Here is a 26,356-nt window from a genome sequence, read left to right as displayed (position 1 = left end):
ATTTAAAAAAATGGAAAGCTCTTTGACATGTCCCACCCAAACCATTCTGCTTCAATAGAAAATTCCTCAACACAGGAAGGAAAACTTTTAAACTTGACACTGGATTAAAAAAAAATAAAGAAACATCTATTTGGATAATTTTATATAATACAACAGGAGTACAATTATTTATTAAAATGAACAAATTGATGTAAAAGAAAAAACAGAGATAACTTATAAACTCATATTCAATAAAAGAAACCTTCCTTTTAGAACATAAGGTTAAGTCATCTACACCCTATTTCTATTGATGACATCAGAACAGAAATATGTTTTTTTTCTTCAGAACAGCATGGATTGGAGGGACTTCCGAACAGTGGCCATCTCCTGCTGTTGCTGTAATAATAAAATAAAAACATTGTTCATAAAAGTTAAATACATTTTCATTGTTTTGAAATTCATTCTTACATTGAACTGAATCTGCTATTTATGAAAAAAAAAAAATCTTGTTTTCCATAAATGAGCTCCAAGCCTGATTTAGTAACTTTGGTGATGTAGCATTCATTACATTGAAAGACTATTTAAAGCAGACATGTTTAATATCCAGAGTCTAAACTCTGTTGTGTGAAATCTTTTCGTGAAGCACTCACAGTGTCCATCATTATCTTCTTCTGCAGAAGAGCCATCTCCTTTCTAAGCTCCATCTGGGTGCCCTGCAGGAAGCCTTCGTGGCTTTTCTCCATCTCCTCCATGTTCTGCACAGAAATTAAAGACCACACTCGGTCAGACAAATTATGAAAAAAAAGGTCTTGGTTGATTTTCAAATAATTAAAGTGATGATTGCATCAGTAACCTTGACAAACTGCTCATACAGGTCTTTGATGGTTTTCATTTTTTGGTTTTGCACAACCCTTGCCTGCTGGAAGAGCTTCTGCTGCTGGCGAAACAAATTCTGTGAAAACAGAAATTAGGAAGTTCAAAGGCAAAGTGAGAGACGTTCACATCAAATATCTCTAAATGGCTGCTAGATATCCCAAAAATCGGTATTATATTTTTCACAAGACCCTTAATCCTACAATTAACATTTCCCTTAGTGGGATGTTGTGACCCAAAATGACATGTTGCAACTTTTAAAACTTCTTGGCTTCATCTTTATGACGAATCTCTGGCTCTTACACAGTGCCGGTCCTAGACTTCTGGGGGTCCTTAGCAAAACATTGTCTGGGGGCCCCTGTAAGTGCGTTCATAAAAAAAACCCCAAATGACCCCAAACCCCTTAATCTATTCTTTCAGGGCAGTTTCACTGTCAACCAACAACAGTGAGTTAAAATGTTCAGTAATACAATAAAAACTAAAAACAACAGGACTGTGGCAAGCAGGACGAGGGCCGTGAGAGAGCACCGGCACGAAGTATCTCGTATCTCTCACGGAGGAGCGGAAGCATAAGGAGGAGCGACTACAGTGGAGATTGAGAGAGGAACAGGCCTGGACTTGCGTTGAGTTTGATGTTTTATTATATGTGACAGCAGTCATCCGTGAGGGGCTGCTGTCTTTTACTTTCATTTTGTATTTGTTTCATTTTTGGCATTAAAATGTGTGTTAAAGTTCGCCGGTTCCCGCCTCCTTCCCATAACAACGAATTGCGTTACAAGGACAAATACAACAGAAAAAAAAAGAAGATATGAACGAAATGAACAATTTAGCCTACTGATACACCGATGTGAGAATTGTGGCCGATACCGATAACAATTTTGCTGTTATGGCCGATACAGATTAGGGATGGGGCCGATCCGATCCATTATCGGTATCGGGACCGATACCAGCGTAATTCACGTATCGGATTTTCCCGATCCAACCTGCAGAGATATCCGATATCCATGAGTCATGTCTGCGCTTTAACGTTGTCTGCTGAAATGACTCCAAAAGTGATTCCCGGCGGCTAGTCTGCAAGCTGGCTGCAAACTGCGGAATGGATTTCCTGAACGGAGGTGCGGCTCAATGAGACACAGAGTTATGAGACACGCCCCCGCTCAGGAAATCCATTCCGCAGTTTGTGGCTAGCCAACAACGTTCGCTGTGTGGAAATACTTCACACTGAAAAACACCGCAGACGCAGAGCAAGACAGCAAAATGCAATGTTTGCAAAGCCGTAATTCAGAACTCTTTGAAGCTCCCTCGTGTCGTACAACACAACGAACGCAATCAAACATTTAAAAAAGCACCACGTTACTGTGCGTTCACACCAAACGCGAATAGCGCGTCAAATTCTCGTCTACCGCGTCTAGTTGGACGCTTGAATATTTTAATCCATTCGCGCGTCCAGAGAAAAATGTACGTGCGTAAGATGAGGCAAAATCCGCTTGTCTGTTTGCAAGATGCTGATGTTGATCGAGCATTCATCGAGTTACCGCATCGGAGCGAGGATCACCCTTCAGATAGTGTGTGTGTAAGATGTTTACACTTGCACTTTTCTTATATTTCAAGACTCAAGTATTTGACATTTTGGGAATGTAATAAATATTGACATGATAATCAATTTGAAACCCTTACAGTTGCATTACGTTATTTGTTTTCAGAATGGGATTTTTCCTGTTAACAGGATTTCTTGTTTTTCTGACATCCTTTTCTGAACTTATACTTACCTCAAGTTGCCTTTTGGGACATACATGCATACATACGTACATATCATACTTGCCTGTTGAGAGAAGTTTATTTCAGCATCATATAAAATAAACAATAATGATAATAATAATATTAAAGCAAACACAGCTCTGGTATCGGAATAGTATCGGTATCGGCCGATATCCAAATTCTGGTATCGGGATCGGATCGGAAGTGAAAAAATGTGGATCGGTGTATCCCTAATACAGATATTTACCGATGTCGACATCTCTGTATAGGAAACACATTTTTATGATAATCAAATAAAGAGCTTTTTTCCATTTTTTACTTTTGTAATTTATTTTCAGAAATGACTGATATTGGGCACCTTTACCCGTGTGCAAAATATGTCATCAGATTTTCAGAAGAAAAAATACATTTTTATAAAGGATACAAGTGTGTCCTGAATTCACACTATGAATAAGGATGAAAAGGCAATGAATAAGCAATGTCAATGTCTGAGAGTTTTGTATAACATGCTCATTGGGTTAAATGGTGAGATTGACAAGTGGTGAGAAAAACTGTGCTGTTGAATTTACGCCTCCAGCTCAACGATTGTGTCGGCTGCTCTGTACCTAACCTGTCATTAAGGCGAGACACTACAGGTGAATAGCCCTTTTACTTTCACAATTGGTTGCTGATAAAAAGGAAATGACCATATTTGGATCCAACAGCATTGTAAAGGAGAGAGAGAGCTTTCCGGCGTGTGCGTGTGATGACAGGAAGAAGACAGAGATCGCGGTGCAGTGGGAGGATTAAGAACGCCAACTTTTGTTGAATTTATGAGAAATCTACAGACGCGAACAGAAAAGTGTAGTAAAATAAAGACCTAAATGTGTATTTCAGACTTTTTTTCACCACAAGTCTGAAAGAAGACATGTTATTGAAGACAAATATCCAAAAATCTCAAAATTGACCAGTAAAAAAGAAAACAATGTTTTTGCCTGCCGTGTCTCGCCTTAAGAAACATCCAGAAATTTCCCAGATATTTATAAACACCCCTCAGCGATCTCTGATATATTAGGGGAATCCCAACAAAATCCCAGTGCATAAACTTTCAATTATGTCCATGGTACACGTCAACACACGCTGAACACTTGCTACGTGTAGGCAGGGGCGTAGCACAAGATCCCGGGACCAATGCATAGGCAGTCCTGATGGGCCCCCATGTTCCTCAAAAAAATGTATAATAATAATAATATGGCCTCTGCACACATGAATCTGTAGACCTAGATATTTATAACGTAATAACTATTAACTGTAATGCTTAGAGTAGCCTGATAATTTGTCATGTGTGCACACACATTTCAAACCTCCTTTCAACATTCTCTAGCCTACTTTACTGTGGTTACTAAGTTTAAGCTAAATTATATTACAATATTTGTTTTGTATAACACCCAACGTAGGCTATATAATTGCAAATTTGAGATATTATAGCCTATTAATTTAAAATAAAACAGGTTTCAATTTAGGCTATTATAATGGTGTGTTGTATGCAAACAGCACTGTTAGTGTACAGTATATTTATTTAACCTCAGTTTACATGTATAACCTAATTATCATCTGAAAGTGTATGTTCTGCTCTTTCAGTGGGTTGTCTCAGTTCATTTTTAGCACCAACGATCGCGGAGATATTCAAGCAGTTTAGCACTATAGATTTCGTGTTCTTGATTGTGCTCACCTTTCTTTGAAAATAAGTCAGTTACCAATTGTTTCCCCTCATTTTGTTTTCTTTCCTTCTAATGTCGTTCCTTTCATTTTGGGGGGCCTGATTTGGCTTTCTTTGAGAAAGACATTTCTACCGCAGAAGTTTGCGCTCCACCAGATGCACTAACTAACATAAACAAAATGCGGGCAGATGGACTAAACCATTTGGCGCATTAGCAAGGGGTGGGACCAGTCAGTCAATCAACCAAGTAATTCAGCCAATACACTAACTTTACATTTCATCTGACATTCATTATGAAATTTAATTAAGAAATGAAAATATCCAGGTAACATAAAATATATTCCAGACTTTTCAAGGGCCCTCTCTCCCCTTGGGGCCCTGGTAATCAGTACTGGTTTTACCCCCAGTCCGACGCCCCTGCGTGTAGGCTTGAATAAAGTTGGGCTGCAGCTACAGTGGATATTTTAATTGTTAGCGTGCTTTTCATCCATTCAATGGTGAAACGAAACTCTTCTTATCACTCAAGGAAGATATTTTTCCACCTCCACATAGGCTGTTTTTTTTACTAGGGTGACAATACATCAAGACTTTAGAGCAAAAGCAAGTTGCAGCCGATCGATACTGTATAGGCTACTGACCCGGCCTGGAAGTGTACGTGCATAGCCCGAAGGTCGTTATAGCTTAATTTCTACTATGTCGCCAAATATATGGATTGAGCCAAACTGGACTGTTTGGCAAGACGACTGCTGTTCTTTGCAATTCCTATTACGACCATATAACTACATTCTACCTGATACTAGGACTGTCACTTTTGAGAAAATCTAATTCGAAACGGGTATCATATATCAAGAAATGTATTCGAATATCTACGAGTCAAAAAACGATCAGTCAAAAAATGCGTCATGAAGAGGAAAAAAACATATATAAGTCGCACTGGACTATAAGTCGCATTTATTTAGAAATTTATTTCACACACAAAAAAAACAATGTTACGGACGTGAGCGCTCTGAAAGCGGCACTAAAAGACTGCTTTAAAACTTTTACAGAGATCTCAAACAGAAAGCACAAAGCCTGTCTTTAAATGTAATTTCGTTTTGTATTAATTGTATCTTAATTGTAATCAATGTTTCATCAACCAATTGCCTGGATTTAAAGTAGGGCTGTGCGATATAGCTAAAAAAATTATCACGATATAATGTTTCATATCGTTCGGTATCGATAATTATTGACTTTTTTTTATAACCTTTTTTTTTTAAGACAAGTACAAAAGTTTGAATTTAAACCACTGTTTTTTTTTGTTTTTTTTTATCCACATTATTAAGGCAAACAACAAATGATATTAGTTTTAGCAGTCCAAAATTTAATGTAAACAAAAATATCTTCTTTATGTCTTATATTAAGATAAAAAAGTAAGCGTTAAAGAAACTCTTGAACTTAAATAAAATGTTACAAAATGTGTGCAATGTAAAAGTGTAAACGTAGAAGAATCAAGGTAACAGTTAGGTCTTGAAACTTTGAGGTAGGTCAACATCTGTAATAAGAAGGGGTGTAACGGTTCACAAAATTCACGTATCGATACGACACAGTGGTGTCACGGTTAGGTAAATGTTTTGATACAACAAAAAGAAAGAAATGCCAAAGAAATTTCCTTGATTTAAAAAATATATAATTATTAAAAGAGAAATTATTTTAAATAAGTTTAAAAAGAGTTTTCCCTACATCTTGAAACTTTTAGTTTTATAAATGGGGGTAATGTATTTGAAGGATGAACAAATAATGTTTCGGTCATCACATTACAAATAACATTTAAATATGATAATATTTGAGTTTTGAAGTGCTGGAAAAAGATGTGTGACGTACTTGAAAGCATTTTACTATTCCTGTCAAACTTCCATGGTTACAGTGAGTGTTACTACAGTAAAGCCATAGCCTATACAATTAATGTTGCTGATCTGTGGACTTAAAGCCTATAACTAGTTCATTCATGGCACAATGTTTCTCCTGGTTTCCACGTCAGCGCTGTTTGATCCGTTAATAACGGAGAAGTGTGAATGCTTCTCACTAGATCTTGCAGCGATGTTATTACTTCAGTGGCGAATTCAAATGCTTTCTTTACCGGATCTCTTAGAGCTGTGTAGTAACAGTGTCGCTTGATCAAGATCGGCTCACGCTGCACTCACTGACATTGATGGTCCAAACTGATAAACGGTCCGTAAAGCACAAAATAACGCAGTTTCGTTCCGCTTTCATTGCGCTTGCCATTTGATGTTGGGCAACGTTGTGGTGGTCGCGCGTGCATTTGAATGAAAATATTGAGCGCCATATCGAAAATTTTTCATATCGTTACCGACAATGGTGTACCGGCGATAAATACCGATACCGTTTTATCGCCCAGCCCTAATTTAAAGGGTAACTAAACCCCTGGTCAGAGCCTGACTCCACCCACTGGCAATATTTGAAAAATGCTGGAAAAGTGGGCAGAGCCCAGTGGAGAGGGGGCGTGCATCTGAGACACATCTCTCTGTAGGCAAGGGTGTGGTTAGCTGGTACCCTCTGACGTCAGAGGGTACCACAACTTCCAATAGGAAAATTCGACTGCAGTAGCCACTGTTCAACCTCAAGAGGGCAGCACTCAGACGTTTTTACACCATATATTGTAGAATTAAAACACTTTAAACCCAAATGTCAAAAAAATTACTTGAATTAATGAACAGCATTAATAAAGCCCCAGTCTTACAGATCATTAACTAAAAAAAGTTGTTTTAGGGTTTAGTTACCCTTTAAAGCACATGCAAATAATGAACTGCAAATTAATTGCAGTGTCCCGTACCTCTGCATTAACGTGTGATGTGTATGTACGTCACGTTGTACAGTATGTTGGGACGGCGATGCCAGAACTGCTACTAATAGAATGCACTGTAGCACAATACTATAATATTTTAAAAAAAGCAGATCGTGGAGACATTTTAATCGTCCACGATTAAAAATCATGATATCACACACCCCTAAAGTACAGGCTACTTTGGGCTTCTGGCATGCGCTTAAACGGACAAATACACAAAATGTGTCAATGTCCGTCCTGGGGACGCATTCAGTTATGCCTTCACTGAACATAAGCAGCTTGGAAAGTAATCGAATGCTTGTCAGCGTATTAGATCTGTGCATTTGATCTTAAAGTGAATCATGAGAAAATGAGAGAATCATTCACTGCTCTACACTGAATAACATTAGTAACTTTAATAAGAAGCAATGTGTATTTAATTTAAATAGAGTGAAGACTATGAATTTTTGTATTTATTTCTTAATTAAATTAATTTATTCAATTTCTATATAGTAGGCCAGGGGTGCCCAATCCTGCTCCTGCCGATCGACTGTCCTGTACAGTTCATCTCCAATCCTAATCAAACACACCTGAAGCAACCAATTAAGGTCTTCAGGATCACTTGAAAATTAAAGGCAGCTGTGTTTGATTAGTGTTGGAGATGAACTGTGCAGGACAGTCGATCGGCAGGAGCAGTACTGAGCACTATGGAGGTATTTTTGGTGCAAAACTACTGAACGCCTGTGACAGTGGAATTTGAAGTTGTAGAGAATAGCCACACATGTGTATCAGTAAATTTGAAGTCACAGAGAGAAATGTTTTAAGAGTTGCAAACTTGTAGACTTTTTTTTATCTTCCACAAACACAACACAACAGTTACACCTTCTCAAATTCTTCATTGCAGGTGCACAAATCCTATTCTACAAATCACAAATTAAGAAACTCATACGCTCACATTTTTGCTACAGTTGCTGCAGTGAATATGGTGCAAAACGCATTTTACACACCTGCATCAAAAAATGTGAAGTCACGGAGAAATTTTGCTCATCTGCAAATCAGTATGTGAATTCATCCAATGAGAGTTGCACACTTGTAGAATATTTTCTCATAAATGTCTTGTATATTTTTCTAGCACAAACACAAGTACATAACTACAGTTGCTTGAATCTGCTGCGACGAATCTCAAACACTGTTTTTCGCTTTCAAGTGACAAGTTTCGCGCGCTCTCCCTTTTGCACCAAGTGCACCGTGAAATGTGGGGCAAAAGTGAGTTGTGCATCTGTAGAGGCAGTGGGCGGAGCCTACATGAATATTCATGAGTTTCCCGGCCGGGCATGCGCGTGGAACTGCTCATTCTAGTTCACGCTCCTCGTTTCTCAGCAGGTTTAATGGATTATTTAAAAAAAGGTAAATATAGTTTCAGCGCCAACTTAAACTACAATTGTGTATCATTTCATAAAGTTCATAATGTTTTTATTAGCTTGCACGTTTTGTGCTCCGCCCACTGCCTCTACAGATGCACAACTCACTTTTGCCCCACATTTCACGGTGCACTTGGTGCAAAAGGGAGAGCGCGCGAAACTTGTCACTTGAAAGCGAAAAACAGTGTTTGAGATTCGTCGCAGCAGATTCAAGCAGCTGTAGTCATGTACTTGTGTTTGTGCTAGAAAAATATACAAGACATTTATGAGAAAATATTCTACAAGTGTGCAACTCACATTGGATGAATTCACATACTGATTTGCAGATGAGCAAAATTTCTCCGTGACTTCACATTTTTTGATGCAGGTGTGTAAATGCGTTTTGCACCATATTCACTGCAGCAACTGTAGCAAAAATGTGAGCGTATGAGTTTCTTAATTTGTGATTTGTAGAATAGGATTTGTGCACCTGCAATGAAGAATTTGAGAAGGTGTAACTGTTGTGTTGTGTTTGTGGAAGATAAAAAAAAAGTCTACAAGTTTGCAACTCTTAAAACATTTCTCTCTGTGACTTCAAATTTACTGATACACATGTGTGGCTATTCTCTACAACTTCAAATTCCACTGTCACAGGCGTTCAGTAGTTTTGCACCAAAAATACCTCCATAGAGCACCCCTGTAGTAGGCTATTAGTAGCAGTAGTGGTGCACGATATATCGGCCGCCGATATGGTAATTTTTTTTACACATAGGTATTGTTACGATGTCAAAATAGGGCCGATGTGAACAGGCCGATAATCATTCCTGTGTATTTGACGTGTGAAGTTGACGATGCTGACTCGCGATCTTCGCAGTTGTCAACGCGCCTGAGAGAAATGCACATTTCATACGAATGACAAGCAGAGAACAGTCAGTTTTCTTTCGTTTTGAATTGTTCTGTTTAAAAGTACACATTTCAAGCTTTCTATATATGTCTCAGGTCTGTGAGGCAAATAGGCTCCCTTATACGCTGAGTTTCGGTTAATTTATGAGACAAGCTCCAGGTTCACGCGCCGGCGCCTCCGTGTTGTGATTAAATATTTTCTACTATATTTACTTCTTATTTATTAACCTGTTAAGCTTCACCAGTGCGTCGGCACACTGAAGCGTTTTTTATTTATTTAGTTCAAAGTTACTATCAGATTTAATGTTATACCTTGACAAACTATACATCATTAAAAAGATATAAGACTCAAGTTTCAGTATTTGACCACTATTGTATTCTGAGAAACTTATAGTGACAGTTATGTCTTAATTTGTGTCAGGAGTTATGAAATGGAAAAATGCGTCGATACCTTTATATGAATTATGAGCGTCGGCTGCTCCATTCTGAAAAAAAAAAAAAACGTGCTGTCCTCATGACAGCGCTTCACAAAACAACGTCCCTCAGGGTTTTAGCTCAAAAATGTGCAGATTTGGAGAAATATTGATAGATTCTCATAGATTTACATCATGTTTCTATAGACAGGAATAATATTTACTGAATTTATACCCAAATGCATCGATGTAATCATTATGAGCGCTTTCATGCTCTGATCTATTGTGTTTTCAATCCATTACAGCAGCCTGAGGGCGCTATATGCACAGTATTAGTCCATTTAATGAGCATGAAGAAGAGCCATAATCATGTGACATTCCAGGAAGTCACAGACACACAAACAGCTAACAGAGATCGCTGTAACATGCAGATATATACATTTTGAAGACAATAAACATGATTGCAATGATATTTGATTTGCCTGTGTTCTTCAAGCCATGCCAGGTATTTTCATAATAATAGATTATATTTATAATGTAATGCTAATCGATATAGACTTTATTATCGTGCAGAATACAAAAAAATAATATATTTTCTGTCAGATTTTTTAATCTGAAGCCAAATTAGATCACAGAAGATTATTTAAAACACTCGACATGATCTTGAAAAACATTTAACTAAAAACAGAGTTTTAGACTTATCATCTCCAGGTTTTACATATAACATGGTCAGACATGTGGCTTTAGCTGTAGTGCATTTCTAGATTTGCTACAGGGCCAACTTCAATTTTATTTTCATGAGGATGTTTCATAAAAATACATTTCTAATAACTTTACAAACTTTGAAGCTATTTATATAAAAAAAATGAATTATGACAATAATTAATTCTACATTTACAATAAACTGCCAGGTGTCAGCTTTCAAATGAGATCATACGTGTGCTTTTAGTACAAAGGAGTCATGAACTGTATCTGTTTCAGTTTGGGTATGTCATTTCTGGGGATTTTCCAAAAGTGGGGTTGCAGCTTAACAGGTTAAAGCCTTGCCGGTTAAACATTTCATTCGCATGCTGATGTGCTGTTCTAACATGCACTTTTCTGAGTACATATACCCGAAGTGCACAGGCACTAAAAGTGCACTTGCAAAATAGTAAAACCAACTTGAAAAAGAATCGTGATAAAAATTGTGAATCGTGATTTTCCTGAAAAAAATCGTGATATGATATTTTTGCCATATCGCCCACCCCTACTGTACCAATGTCCGTGTTTCTCTCCATCTCGGATCGCGCGGACAAAAAAGCCACCTGTTGAACAGCGTCTCTTTTGTAGCTCAATAAGCTTTTGCACGTGGTGTTACATATTTGGACTGATTTGGATGTTGGGTGACAGCGCAAGTGGCATTATGTTTTCATAATCGTAGGAAGGCAAAACCAAAAACTAAACTAAAACACAGCTCTAAATCATTCTTGAGAGCTACGCGTATAAGGACCTGCACTGCTCTTACATTTAGTTTCTCCTCCTGCTCCTCAGATTTCTGAACGTCAGTCTCCCACTGCTGAAGCACAGACAACACCTGCTGAGAATAATCTTGTGTCAGCTTCTGCCTGCAAAAAAAATCAACATGAACATCAAAGTGGATGTGAATAAAGAAGAATGTGTCATTTTCTATTAGGGCTGGGCAAAAAAATCGATTTTTCGATTAATCGTTTTTTAAAATGTGGTCGATTCAAAATCGATTCTCAAACGCCAAGAATCGATTTTTTTCCATCTTTATGTATTAGTTTTCCTCCACTGTTCATAGGCTTGCAAACTCAATTTTATAGCTAATGCTGTGAGATTTTATGGTAGTTTTATCTAAATCATAAAATAACCTCAATTAGTGCTGCACGTTTAATCATATCGCAATCGCTATGACAAGCCGATACGCAATTAGGCTATATGACCAAAATGCTGCCAAAATGCTGTCGTGACTGTGACAGAAAAACTTGCGATGATATCGTGCGTGCGCACAAAACAGCACAGAATAGAATTATCTTTCGCGCTTGAACGAAGAACACACACAATTATGCCAAAATGTATTTTTGTCGAGTATCTTTATAACATAAGAGCAGTCTTATGACGAACGTGAAGAGTTGTGCCTCGTGAGAGAATGAGTCCGCGTGTGAGTTCCGCGTCTCTGTCAACAGCGGCTGGTCTTAAAGGGACAGTACACTGTAGCCACTAATTATCTTTGTCATTTAAGTTAATCAAAGAACAAAGAGAACAGAGAAAAACACTCACTGCTCTTGAATAAAGAACTTTTGTAACTTTGATTAGTCAATATATAATTTATAATTAATGCAACACAGACTGTTTGATAATTTTATTCAATTTCTGTATGGCCTAGCTGTTAGACAGGAAGGGCACATATTATATTATATGCAACGTTTTTATATGTGGGTTTATGTGAGGATTGTTAACCTGTTTGATCAAGACATGCGACTGTTCTGACTTGTCCAATTTTCAGCATCAATTTTTCATCTTGCATCAAAATCCTGTATATTCATTGTATGCATTTGAAATATAGAGTTCGGTTCTGTTTTAATGTACCCAAGTGTACCTAAAATAAAAAGAATTTAATATACAGGTTTGTAGCTCTTAATTTCTTTTTATTAATTAAACACTTGAAAACTTGTTCACTTTTTTTTCTTTTCTTTTTCTTTTTTTTAATAAATATAGGATTTGTATTTAATATTCACTGAGTATGTCGAATCGAAATTAATTTAGAATCGAAATTGGAAAAATCGAATCGAGAATCGAAATCGAAAATCGAATCGAGAATCGAAATCGAATCGAATTAGAGCTTGCGAATCGAAATCGAATCGAATTGTAACATCTGAATCGATACCCAGCCCTATTTTCTATACAGTGCTTTCATTTACCTCTGATTCTGCTGGCTTTTCCACATCTGCTCCAGTTTCAGAGTGCTGCCTTTTAAGGAGGTTTTGGTGAGAACCTCCAAGCGTTTCCTTTTGGTCTGCATGGCCTTGCTGATGTCCGCTAAATGGCAGTTCAGTCATGTTTTTGAGTATTAAACAGTATTTCAAAGCAGACTATATGCAGTTGTCGACTTCACTTACCACCGAATCTTTCCAGCATATTTTGAACCTCATTCCTGAGATAAAGGACAGCAAATGATTTTTCGATCCAGAGAAAGGCTTCATAACTTTGGGCTAGGTTTATATATCTTGCTGACTTACCCCATACCAGCATGTACTAGTTCATCATCATCAAACGTCTCTGCAGATCTTTTCTTGGTCAGCTTGTCAATGATTGGAGTTTCTAATAGATCAGAACAACATAAAACATGCTTCACAACTAACGTTACATGATTTGCTCCCTCCCTCTCTCTCTATACATATAAATTAAAGGTGCTCTAAGTGATGTCACGCGTTTTTTAGGCCAAAACATTTTTTGTCACATACAGAAAACATCTCCTCACTATCCGCTAGCTGCCTGTCCCCTGAACACACTGTAAAAAAACGCGGTCTCTCTAGACACCACAGGCTCCACAAATGGCAACAAAAACAAACTGGGCTCACCCGCACCACGAAACACAACAAACAGTGCTCCAGCCAATCACCGACAAGAAGTATTTGAGGGGTGTGGTTTGGGGGTTAGTGCGCGTGCACATGAAGGGGGTGTGTGGAGGAGAGAGAAGCATGAAGAGGGAAGTCTGAATTATGGCCGACACACGAATAAAGAGACGACGTTCCGATGAACAAATTGCAAAGAAGAGCAATAACAAGGATAAGACCCAAGAATAAGGAACGCGCGAAGTCCCGAATTTACATCGGAAAAACCCTCGAAAGGTGGCGAGAACTCCGCCGGCAGAAGGGCTTCCAATCCGACATTCAGTTGCTCTGTTTTTGCAGAACAGGTAAATCCATTTTTCTTTCTAAATTGACGTTCATGTTCGCCAAAGCAACACAAGGATGTAATTAGCTAGAACTATGCAGTCAGCGTTAGCTTTGGTGAATACAACATATATGTTTCAGCTAGCGGTCAATCTCTATTGTAAATGGTCAAGCAAATTCACAGTAGGGCGACAATTTGTGTGAATGATTGTTTTCACCCACTGTTTGTTATGGATTTGAATGTTCATTTATAGGCTATCGACAACTTTGACTAAATTTGTTTACGCCGCCGCCGTTGTTTATGCTCACTGGGAAACGCGAAGCTAACGTTATCTTGCTATTATTGCGTCCTTGTATGGGAGCTATAGTTATAACCTCAGGTGGCGAAACAATTTTAAGACAATGTTTCTCTTTTTCTGCATTCTGTTCTGCAATATATAGGCCTAAAAGCATTTATCTAACTTGGTGACACTACACATTGAATGAAGTATCAGTAAAACTTTACTTTGTTTTTAGTGACTACTTTGACTTTCCTTTATGCCGGAAGGGAGGGGAGGAGGGAGGAGACGGGATGAGGAGGAGGGAGGGTCTAGCTAGCCTCCGTTTTGTTTGACAACAATTCGAATGTCAACACTCCCGGCATCACTTAGAGCACCTTTAAATCGATTTTTATTTAAAAACAATTTAATTATGTAATTAATTACCACGGTAAAACCTTTTCACTTGTTTCTCTCTCTAGCTATATACACATATAAATATATAACTATATTTAAATTAAATAAACATTTTATATATCTGCTCCGGGTGTGTGTGTGTTCGATACTCACTGCTACCATGGTATTACCTGTAATGGCATCACTGTAACACCATTTACCTTTTTTTAATAGTATATAATTATAAAATAAACTATTTAGTAACAAAATAGACAGACACACCATCTCTCGGATCATCCTCAGATCCGCTTCCTTTCTTTTCCTCCAGATTTTTGAAGTCAAACGCTTTCAGGTCTGTGGAGCTGTCAGTGTGTTTGGTCTTCTTGTTTTGTTTTCTCCCTGAAGCTGCCATAGTCTCAATGTATGAAGAGTATTTAGCAGTAGTCTGAAGATCTAACGTTATTCAAATACAAAGCAGCAACAAATAACAAACCAGCACATGCTAATCAATTAAAAAAATGTATTAGCTTTAACGTTACTAGCTCTAACGTGGTATCGTTCATAATTAAAGCATCGTATTAAAATAATTTAAACCAGATATCATACGTTATATAAAACTATTTTTACTCACAAAAGCTAAAAAAAAATACTTTATGTAGGGTTAAGTTAACGTTACTCTCTGCAAGAATCATCTGGATCTTACCTGACGAGCGTGTGTGATCTCTTTACTCTAATCAATCCTTCCAGCCTAGAAAACTATCAAAAATGTAATGACTTTCACCAAGTATGAAATTAATCTATAACTACTTAGAGAAAAATATTTAATTCTTTTAATGTTTGGCGACGGTTTTATCTGCGTCTCTGAAGTGATTTTTCGCGCGGATTGTATTTTGAGCGCGAGAGGATGACGGCGCGCAGCTCACGTGACGTGCCTGAAGATGCACTTAATAATTATTAGACTAGAGAAATGATAGGTCTTTAACTGAAACGTAAGCTATTAATCATATAAAAAATTAGGTTAAATACATTTTCTTTCCAAGAAAAGGAGTAAAAAAAAAAGTAGCTTTATTTTACGGTTCACATTTTAATACAATAAGAAATGTCTTGTAAAAAAAAAAAAAAAAAAAGGGAAAGCAATAAAAATGTATCACATTCAAAGTCAAAAAGCCTACTGACTTGAGTAATATAGAGTGTAATGTACAGTTGCCAATGTACAGCTTAGTTTTCATACAAAAACATGTGCAGTGTTCATACAAAAACATGTGCAGTGTTCAATATTTCTGTACCAAAAGACAGATAATTCATATGCAGGTCAAATATCAAACTTCTCTTCACATACATAATGTCCATTTTCCTCATAATCGTCTCGTGTGACCACCATCTCTTCAAAGTCAGGATTTTCGGCCAATAACTTCCCTCCTTCCCATGGGTAGCAAATAGGACTGCAAACAAAAGTGAAATATTCAGTAAAGAATAACCAGACAAAATGTCAATCAATTTTTCAGAACTCTCAAAACATACTTCTGTGGCAGAACGACAGAAACTTCATATTCTACGGGAGCGAGTGCACGGACTTCTTTGTAAACCCGATCTCTGAATCCAGGGAACAATGTGTTGCCGCCAGTAAGAACAATGTTCTTATAGAAGTGGGATTGCATCTCTGGACATAAAAAGTAGGCATACATTAGAGTACTTAAAATGAAATAACATTTTAAACCATAAATACATCTAATGCCAGATGAAATCTACCTTCCGGCATGTTGTTAATGGAGTTGACCAAAGCCTCAGGTATGCCCATCTCCTGAATGCCGATGTCGGAGGGGTGAAAGAGCATCTCTGGGACTGCAAACCTCTCATTGGTGAGCCGCAAAATCTGCTCCCCTGTCTTATATTTTCCAGTAAAATTCATCTCCTCTCGAGGCTGCAGCACAAAAAAAAAAAAAAAAAGCTGTATTAGTAAAAGACAAAGTGTACTGTGTTTTATTTTTTCATAGTATGCCAAATGGTTTACCTTGCAAAATCCCTTTTTGATAGAGCTGAAATCTGGCAGCACATAGTCTTTCATGACCATATTATCTTCTCCTTTAAATCTGTCAAATCACCAGAATTATTTATACTACATATACACTACTGTCCATAAAGTTTGGGGTTGGTAAGATTTTTTTTAATGGGACAGTTCATCCCAAAAAATGGAAATTCTGTCATTAATTACTCACCCTCATGTCGTTTCAAACCTGTACGACCTTTGTTCATCTTCGGAACACAAATGAAGATCTTCGATGAAATCTGAGAGATTTCTGTCCCTCCATTGACAGCTGCGCAACTACCACTTTAACGCTTCAAAAAGTTCATAAAGAGATTAAAACTAATCCATATGAATTGAGTGGTTTAGTCCAAATTTTCTGAAGAGACTCGATCGCTTTATGTGATGAACATTTAATTTAGGCTTTCATTCCTATTTAAACATTGATCAGCAAACATAAACCGAAGCTCAACCGAACCAGCTTGACACTCGAGAACAAACCTCTTGCTGAAGCTCAAATGTGCTGCGTAACACGAGAATGAACCTCATTAGTTCTCACACGTCAAGCGAACATGCTTTTGCTTCCGTTTACCACAACTGATGTGCGAGTTGATCAATGTTTATATGTGAATAAAAGCCTAAATTCAAGCTGTTCATCATACATAGCGATGACTATCAATGGAGGGACAGAAAGCTTTCAGATTTCATCAAAAAGATCTTAATTTTTGCTCCAAAGATGAACAAAAGTCTTACGGGTTTGGAACGACATGAGGGTGACTAAATAATGACAGAAAATTCATTTTTGGATGAAGTAACCCTTTAATGTTTTTGAAAGAGGGCTATTATGCTCACCAAGGCTATATTTATTTGATCAAAAATACAGTAAAAACAGTAATATTGGGAAATATTACAATTTAAACTACATTTTACAATACATTTAAATAGGAGACAATGTATTCCTGTGATCAAAGCCGAATCAATTTGCTAATTTACGATCAAGTTGATGCAAACTTACTGTGCAATCTCCATGTCCTTGTAGAAATCCTGAGACACATAACACACATCCTCCTTGACCTGATTGATCACATGGGTCTCATCCATCACATGCAGCTGCCTTTAAGACAAAGATTGACACAAGCTCAAGGAGAAATCTGCTCTAAGGAAGAAACACCAAAGAATTTCCCTACTCAAATGGTGGCAAGTGTACCTGTATGAAATGGTCTCCTTCAAATGGTTGGTGAGCAGCTTTCCTCCTACATTTATTCTAGAAGTACACAGAGACTTATGAAATGTTCAGCGTTAATACGACTTATATGGCTAATGAGCAACTCACCTGCAAATGCCCTCTTTCATTTTTCTTCCCCTGCAATAAGGAACTATGTGTGTGAAGGAGAAGCCGCTGTCCACCACAATGCAACACAGCTCAGAGTTTTTCTCATGGAAGTATCGATGAGCACTCAATGATCCAGCTGTATAAAATAAAAAATAATAAATAAAAGAATTTACATCCAAGTTGGCTGCATCTTAGTACACTAAACTTACCATTAATCCTGAGGGCTGACTGGAACTGATATTCTTCGAATAAAATCTCATTCATGGATTCTTGAATTGAGGTGAAGTTGAAGTACGGTTCTGTTATCACAATGTTGGTATCAGCAAAGTCCACCTGCAAATGTGTTGCGTGCTCAATATCTCATACTGTACAATTATGAAGCAGATAATGTGATAGGTTTGTAATCATTTAAGTACCTTAAACATCTCCTTTCCAAACAGATGATCCCAGACTTTACGCTGCACATCCCAGTTCACAAGATAACCCTAATATAGATGCAGACGAGATCTGAAGTAAGACACAATACGATTTATATAGAATGCAGTTATAATTCATATCGATGCAATACCTTTTGAAACGGGAGGATATAGAAGAGTCCGGACGGGTCTTTGATTTCATCCAGCTGATTGGCAGTGAAAGTTTTCAACCTGGAGGTCTTCGAACGGAATTGGCTATTTGGGATAACACTAATGGGGGGGAAAATCGGTATGTAGCTCAACATAACTACCATATACTAGAATACGTTTTAAATAACAAGGAAATGCATAATAAAAACACTATACCTGACTTTCTCATGGCTGTAACCGATTTTGGCAAAGTACGCACCATTATCCAGTACGAGCGTTGTCATTTTTACATCTCAGTTATTCAAACGTACTGGTTTAAATCACAAGATGAGATAGTCAATTGCATTAAGGTACAAATTATTAATCAAACTGCATTTAACTGAGTGATCTAAATAAACATTGAATCAGCTCAATGATCATGCCGCTCTATGGGCGTCTTATTCTATATTTCAGATACTAGAGATCTAAAAACACTGAACGCGTACTGCCCCCTACTGTATGGGAGTTTATTTGTGTGCGAGCACATCATAAAAAAAATGACAACATTGTAAATTTAACATTTATTGTACCTTTTGGGGGAAATAGAATTCATCTCTAAAATACTTCAGATCACCATAATTACATACAATTATACACAACAGACGACACAAATAAAGAGAAGGTCACAATCGAAGACTAATAAAGCACAGCAGCATCCAAGCTCCCTCGTTAGATTCATTTCATCAGTTATTTGAAATGCTCCAGTTAATTTTTTTTCTTGGCACAGTTCCCAGTACATTTTGCAGGTCCTCTAAAAAGACAAGTCGATCAGTGGAGCCGCGTTCTCAGTATTTTCCTTCTTGTCCTCTGGACTCCACTTTATAAGAGGCGAACTCAGGTCAATTAACTGGGGGATGAATTAATAATTACAAATGAATATGTCATTTAAATAAACAGTATACATACATGAATAACGCAAGCAATATAAGAATTTACACTACAGTTCAAAAGCTTGGTATCTGAGGGGGCTTAGTTTAAGCCAGGATTAGGCCTTAGTTCAATTAGGACATTTGAGTAGCTTTTATAAACATGCCTAAAGAAAAAACATTACAGGTGTGCATCTTGAGACAAAAAAAAAAAATGGCACTGACATATTTAAAGATATATCAGTTGCTTTGCAACACGCATTTTAGTCTGGGACTCGAATTAAGCCTCGTCTGTGAAACCAGGGGATTCAGTTTTATTTTTACACTTTAATTCAGCATTGACAAATTAGATTGATTAAAGCAGCAGTAAAGAAATGCATAATGTTCTATTTCAAATAAATGCTGCCATTTAGAACTTTCTATTCATCAAAGAATCCTGCAAAAAATTGATTGTGGGTTCCACCAAATTTGTTTTCAACATTGATAAGATGATCTTATCGACATTGATCTTATCGACCCCAAACTTTTGAACGATACAGTGTATATGAAATGTCCTCTCACCTGTCCTCCCCAGGGCTTTTCAGAGGAGGTTTTGATCAGGTCTGGGGTGTTGGAGAGATCAATTAGCAGCTTCTCTGACAGCTGAAGTGTTTCAGATGCTAGAGGTGCAGGTGCATCCACAAGCAAAACCTACAATTGCAACATTTTCAGATCTGTTTAAGTTTTTCTAGCAAATTTGATCTAAAAATCGATTCAAACTGAGTTTATTTTACCTCTTTAACATCCTTTTTCTCCTTGTTCATGAGCAGGTTGTGTTTTTGGCTGTCGACTGTGTTTGGAAGTGTTGGAGGTTTCATGTCGACCTGAGGAGGCTCTGGATCACATGTCGAAGGCTCAGAGGGATTCTCCACAGCTGCTGGCTCACAGGCAGGAGGTCCTTCAGGCTCATCCTCCAAATTAAAGACCAGGGAGCAGGGCTGGAGGTCAGCTGGAGGGCAGGTCTCCTCATTTGACACTGAGGTTTGCTTATCTTCCTGCTTCTCAGTTTCCTTCATGTGGTCTGGGCTGCATAGATAGACAGTTTGATTTCTACTTATACAGAGAATGAGACAAGCTATAGATTAACTGAGATCAACTGAAGTATCTTAGAAGCCCATAAAGTAGCACCTTGGATGAGTGGCCACTTGGCTGGAGGTCGATGAGCGCTCCGTGAGCTGGGAAGGTTTACTCAGGCGTGACACGCTCTTGGGTGTGAGAGCAGGGATGCCAGAGATACGACGGTTGACTGGGGTGGGAAGAGCCGAGGGTCTCCGCAGTTTACTGCCCATAGCCGAGGGCGTCAGGAGGCCCGCAAGATGATCAGGAATACTACCAAAACATGTATCAGAGTTAAGAGAATCCTTTAAAAGAAATGGAATGATGTTCTGAGAAAATATTACTATATTACCTATCCACACTGCAAGCAGATAATAATTTCTTTGGCTTCATGATACGAGGAACGTCAGGCGAAGAGGAAACTATAAAAATCAATAGAAGTTAACATGACTGAATGCAAAAATGTTAAATCCCACAAAAAAACATGTTTCACAGGGCACATTTCACCTCAAAATCCCCCCCAAAAAATTTGGAAATTATATTCAACATAAAAATAACTCTCTGTAGGACCATTAAGATTTTTTTGCATTGTGAGATTATTTTCTTAAAATAAAATACACTTTTTTTTTGTTGCAAATTCTCATTGTAATAGATACTTTAAATACAATATTTTAGTAAGGTAATACGTATTAAATTAAATTAAATATAGAAATTATAAACAAAAATATTTATGTGTGCAAAAATAATATTTTAATATGAAAAAAAAAAGTCACTGTAAACATATATTGGGTATTTGTACAGCATTTTATTCTTTATTTTTCTCAAAATACTTTATTTTTCTTTAAAATGATTTCCTCCTCAAAAATGATTACGGTTAAGAGAATTTGTGGATAAAATGTCTTAAATGGTCAAGAAAACAATTTCAAGCAAAAAATCTTGATGGTCCAAAAAAAAAGCTTAATTTTCCATATTTTAGTGTGAAGTGCTCTTGACACAGGTTGAGTGAGATTCATCCTAACAGTTCCTATACATTAACACGATTATGTTTTTCCTCACCCTCGGATTTGTGAACTCCCTTCAGGTAGTTAGTGGGTGTTGGCACCACTGGGACCTTGAGTTTAGGGTTTCCCCGTAGAGCACTTCCAATCTTAGCATTAGATGCAGAGATGCTGGAAGTGGTGGTCTTTTCAGCAGTAGTCTTTGCTGGGGTATGAAACTGTGGAGGTGGGAATGGGTCCGTTTTCTTAACGGGCGTAGCTTTGACAGGCCTGGGGAGAAGTTCAGATGCTCTCCTCCCCTGTGTAGAGATGGAGGTCCGTCTGCTGACGGGGGGCTCTGGGTTTCTGGTAACAACAGAGGATTTGCGGCTAGAACTGGGCAACCTGCTCATACTGCTGTGTGAACGAGCACCGATGCTGTTAGTGCTGGAGTTCAAGGATGAATTGAGTTTGGCTGGTGAGAGAAGGAGTTGATATATGTAAATAACCAGCAGATGGCAGTAGATACATAAGTTGCATTAAGGTGCATCACTTGATCACAATGAAATCAAATTCAACCACATTTTCTTTTCAAAACTACATATTCATAGGCTTGTAAACAATTAAATCATAAGAAAATGAACAAATAAATCATTTTGAATGCCTCACATGGATTTAAGCATCACAGCATTATAATGTAAAGCATGAAAAATTGACACTCATTTTAAAATTTGCTAAAGATCATTATAACCTATTGAATTATTAAAAACTATAAGTAAGCATTAGATGATGGCAAAGGTCACCTTTGCTTCCTGGGGAGATAGTTAGACTAGAGTTGATGCTGGACACAGAAGACGACGAGGACGAGGTGTTTCTCCTCCTGTCCACAACCCTAGAGCTCTGAAGTGAAGGAGCTTTAAGAGCAGATGGAGCTCGCATTTCTGTCTGAAGGATATTGAAAAATGTTTAAATACATAAGTATATTTTATTCTGCATTGTCGAACAATTACCTAAATCGTGCATCCTCCAATATTAGTGGTAAATTGCACTAAATTACAAAACAAGCCTATTGTGCATTTTAAAAACAATGTACACTGCTGTTTAAAAGTCTGGTGAAAAGATATGCTTAAAGATATTAATACTTCTATTCAGAAAGGACGCATTCAGTTTTATCAAAAGTGACAGTAAAGATTTCCATTTCAAATAAATGCTGTTCTTTTGAAATAACTATCAAAGAGTCCTGAAAAAAAGTGTATCACTGTATCCACATAAATATTAAAGAGGTCATATAATGCTTTTTAATGGTTTCCTTTTCCTTTAGTGTGTAATGTATCGGTTTGTGCATGTATACGATCTGCAAAGTTACAAATGGCGCTTTTCCACTGCATGGTACGGCTCGGTACGTCTCACCTTTGGAGGGTTTTCCACTGTCAAAAGTACCTAGTACTTTTTTTAGTACCACCTTGGTTGAGGTTCCAAGCGAGTCGTACCGATACTAAAATGTGACGTGTAAACACTGCAAAACTAACACTGATTGGTCAGAGAGAATCGTCACTACCAGCGTCATTGGATTTGGTGCAACCTCAGCCTCGATCCAAGTTTAGATATTACTACCTCAAACGTACACAACGTAAAATATTGCCGCAAAGAGAGAAGACGAGGCTTCAGTGAATTGTAATCTTGTCACCATGTCACGGAGACGCTGATGCGAAAGCAAAACCACTTTTGCTTTCAGAGGTTAAGATTTATTTCTAAGATCTATTTCTGTTCCTGAGCAGTATAACCCAAAAGTTTGCTTGTGCATAGCGCTTTTTACAGAGGACTGCTTCCTGAACCTAGGAGAGCACAACACAGGCTATATACAAAGACTACTTACCACTGTTAAACATTCTGATCAAGTCATGCTTGCAAAGTTGGTAAAGTACGGTCAAAATGAAGACATTATTATCAACTGCGTGTTTACAAATGGTTTAGATTGAAGCTGAAGCTTGTGATTATGGTGAGGGGCGTTACATATCTGACACACGCTTGAGGTGTTCAGCCAATCACAAGGCACTGGGTCAGCTGGCCAATCAGAGCACTGAGCTTTCCGGAAGGAGAGGGTTTGTAGAAATCAGCTTTGTATTTTTTATCAAATAAATGCAGCCTTGTTGAGCATAACAGACTTCTATCAAAAATAATAATAAAATCTTACTAACCCCTGACATTTAAACAGTGATGTATGATCATTATCAACAATTGTTGAAGTACATTTACATTTTTTTACATTTATTCATTTAGCTGACGCTTTTATACAAAGCGACTTACAATTGCTATATATGTCAGAGGTCGCACGCCTCTGGAGCAACTAGGGGTTAAGTGTCTTGCTCAGGGACACATTGGTGTCTCACAGTGGATTCGAACCCGGGTCTCTCACACCAAAGGCATGTGTCTTATCCATTGCGCCACCACCACCCCTATAGACATTTGGTGCGTGTGCTTGGCTGAGGAGCCACTGGTGCGAAGCTACCATCTGCGGGATTATGACTGAACGCCTCTAAGTCAGAATCCCGCCTAGAAGGAACGATACCGCAGCGCCGCGGGACTTTGATTGGCCCCGGATAGCCGGCCCCCGGGCCGGCGAGGAAGGCCGTCCGTGACCGGAACCGGGGGGCGGCCGAAAGAGCGTCGCCCCTCTCCCCCTTATCGCACCTCAAGTTTGTGGAGAACCCGGTGCTAAATGACTCGTAGACGACCTGATACTGCAGTACTGCAGTATAAAACAACATACAACAACGACAGGTCCTTTTACCTTGTTCCGGGCTGGAATGCTGCTTCTTCCTTGCAAACTAGTGTTAAAAGAGGAATCGCTGACATCAGAAGCAACACTGGTGGTATCAGAGAGAAGGTCTTCAGAAGAACCAGCTATACTTGTGTTTCTACTGCTAGGACTGCGCTTCAGCCCAAAATTACCCTGAAAGACATTGAAACACTAAAAATAAATCTCATGTGTCAAACTGTAATGGTGTATAAATAAATGGAGAGAAGTATTAATACTTTGCTGGGAGGAGGAAGCCTAGTTTTAGTGGCTGCTGGCAGTTTTGTGCTGGAGGAAAGTCGTGAGTTCCTTTGTGCTGTGGGTTTGCTGGGTAACACCCCACTACTAGCCACAAGGGCTTTGCCTCTAGAAGGCATCTTAGGCTGCGTCACAACAGTCCTGACTGGACTCGACGTACTGAGACGTGGCTTGCCAAACCTGGCCATCCCGTTAGACTTCAGCATTTGCTTCTGGATGGCGGGTGGAAGCTGCTTCATCGGGCTGTCCTGCACAAGAAAGGTCTCTCTTTTGATGGGACTCAAAACAACAGCTGGCTTGATGAACATACTCAGTTTGGCTGTTGTGTCCTCCTCGAACGCCTCAGCTTGGCACGAGGACACTGCGCTGCTCTCGGCTGAAGAGTCAGTGATGGTTTGCTCGAGGTGGCTGGCGACCAGATGAGCTTCTTTGCAGATTTCATCAAACTTCTCTCCTGTGAGGGGGCTCCAGCTGGGCTGTTCTCCCAGAGACGGGCCGCTGCTCACACTGTCCTTCATGTGAATCTCCACTCCATGAGAAATGCATTTCTCTTTATGACCAACCGGACCCACGAAGACCTCATCCTCAACATCATAATCTCCTTTAGAGCTATGAGAGAACATTTCCATAGGACATACATCATCATAAAATGTTAAAACCACATTATAATTCATATTGTATAGCACACATTAAAATTGTAATGGCTATGGGAGTTAAAATGGGTTTTTTTTGTATTAATACTATAATAGTATTTATTCATTTTGTTGAAATAGCTTTTATTTTTATATTTTCACTTTTTTAATGTAAGGTCAAGTTTGAGTCATTTTGTTATGTACTTATGTCATTTTTATTAGATTATCTTTTATTATTTAACTTTCCTCCCCCCCCCCCAGTTTTTATTCTAACTTTCATTTTTTAAGTTTAATTTTGTTCTCTAGTATTTATATTTTATTTTATGTCACAAATAACAAATTATTTTTAATAGTTTTAGTTAACAATAACAACACTGCCTTAAACAAATTAAACATTGAAAACAAACCTCGCAGGAGACAATGAAACATCAAAGTCAAATTTCTCCTCAGCCAGTGAAACAAAATCTAGAAGTAAAAAACACACAGTTTTAACCACTGATAAAATTATGTTAAAATATATGTTTAAACATGCCAAATCAGTGTTTATTTTCTTTAGCTTGTTATACTACACTTACAAAAAAGTACAAATACTGTGGTGTTTCTGGCATGTACCAATTTAATGTTTTTTTTTTGGCTAGTACCACTACAGTACTTTTTTGTAAGTTTAGTTTAGACATATAGTGATCAGATAAAACGTCATTACCACTGTGAGCCATTGATGCCATCTTCAGCCAGGAAGGAAAACAAATGGAGGCCACAGTCCTGCTAACATCAGTTTACAGTTAATGTGGTTCCCCTTTTTGATTACAACACGTTTGAAACACCAAAAAGTACATTTTAACCCAAATGCAGTTTAAAATACTCGAAATAAAACGAACGGTACTCAATAAAACGAGCACTTTATCTTATAACTAACCAAATACATAAACATAATAGAAGTCGTGGAAGCTCATGGATTCATTCGGTTTAATCAACGATGCTATTCTAATTTAATCTTAAAAACAGATGATAAACATTTACTACAGCCAAAATACTTACTGTTCGCTTGCAGTACAGGGGTTATATTTATTAATCTTAGTGTTGTTGTCTGTTCACAAAAAATAACTGGCGATCTGTTTCCACATTTCAAATTTCGTGGCCAGTGGCCAGTCTGATTTCGAAGATCACGTGACAGGAATCCTGTGACAGGATTGGTGGAGCAAGTTTCCGGAACCCAGCAGTCGTCATGTTGACGTTGAGCAATGCGCAGAACAAAATCTAATGACTACTTAAAGTGATGTTCCAAACCTGTATGGGTGTTCTTTCTGTTGAACACACCTTAATATTTCTTGTTTTGTGTTCAACAGAACAAAGAAACTCATACAGGTTTATTAAG

General features: G+C 38.0%; 3 protein-coding genes across 5 annotated transcripts; all 3 read right to left on the bottom strand.

The window, feature by feature from the left end:
• Nucleotides 1–37: 37 nt before the first annotated feature.
• On the bottom strand, nucleotides 38–15,410 carry sycp3 (synaptonemal complex protein 3). The gene is made up of 8 exons (XM_082159420.1): nucleotides 14,678–15,410; nucleotides 13,086–13,167; nucleotides 12,966–13,000; nucleotides 12,768–12,885; nucleotides 11,351–11,450; nucleotides 833–931; nucleotides 630–734; nucleotides 38–375 (listed from the first exon to the last, which is right to left on the bottom strand). The coding sequence occupies exons 1-8, from the start codon at nucleotides 14,805–14,807 to the stop codon at nucleotides 322–324; spliced, it is 723 nt and encodes a 240-aa protein (XP_082015546.1). The 5' UTR covers nucleotides 14,808–15,410; the 3' UTR covers nucleotides 38–321.
• A 35-nt stretch (nucleotides 15,411–15,445) lies between these two features.
• actr6 (actin related protein 6) lies at nucleotides 15,446–18,755 on the bottom strand. Its single transcript, XM_082159418.1, has 11 exons — nucleotides 18,534–18,755; nucleotides 18,320–18,437; nucleotides 18,168–18,236; nucleotides 17,961–18,084; nucleotides 17,752–17,887; nucleotides 17,626–17,682; nucleotides 17,434–17,532; nucleotides 16,407–16,485; nucleotides 16,145–16,316; nucleotides 15,917–16,055; nucleotides 15,446–15,837 (listed from the first exon to the last, which is right to left on the bottom strand). Exons 1-11 carry the CDS (start codon nucleotides 18,599–18,601, stop codon nucleotides 15,708–15,710), a joined length of 1,191 nt encoding a protein of 396 aa, XP_082015544.1. The 5' UTR covers nucleotides 18,602–18,755; the 3' UTR covers nucleotides 15,446–15,707.
• A 107-nt stretch (nucleotides 18,756–18,862) lies between these two features.
• gtse1 (G-2 and S-phase expressed 1) lies at nucleotides 18,863–26,215 on the bottom strand. 3 transcript variants are annotated; one of them, XM_082159411.1, is made up of 12 exons: nucleotides 26,020–26,215; nucleotides 25,685–25,746; nucleotides 25,389–25,446; nucleotides 24,331–24,958; nucleotides 24,086–24,247; nucleotides 22,098–22,239; nucleotides 21,374–21,769; nucleotides 20,670–20,739; nucleotides 20,390–20,590; nucleotides 19,996–20,311; nucleotides 19,784–19,912; nucleotides 18,863–19,203 (listed from the first exon to the last, which is right to left on the bottom strand). In XM_082159411.1, the coding sequence occupies exons 2-12, from the start codon at nucleotides 25,704–25,706 to the stop codon at nucleotides 19,108–19,110; spliced, it is 2,220 nt and encodes a 739-aa protein (XP_082015537.1). In that variant the 5' UTR covers nucleotides 25,707–25,746; nucleotides 26,020–26,215; the 3' UTR covers nucleotides 18,863–19,107. The 3 variants fall into 3 exon arrangements, with proteins under 3 accessions (XP_082015537.1, XP_082015538.1, XP_082015539.1); XM_082159412.1 differs by having other exon boundaries at nucleotides 25,685–25,743; XM_082159413.1 differs by having other exon boundaries at nucleotides 19,996–20,287; nucleotides 26,020–26,211.
• Between the last annotated feature and the right edge of the window lie 141 nt (nucleotides 26,216–26,356).

The sequence above is a fragment of the Leuciscus leuciscus genome (genome assembly GCF_965113295.1).
Source record: "Leuciscus leuciscus genome assembly, chromosome: 25".
Taxonomy (NCBI): domain Eukaryota; kingdom Metazoa; phylum Chordata; class Actinopteri; order Cypriniformes; family Leuciscidae; genus Leuciscus; species Leuciscus leuciscus.
This window is presented reverse-complemented; position numbering and strand designations above follow the sequence as displayed.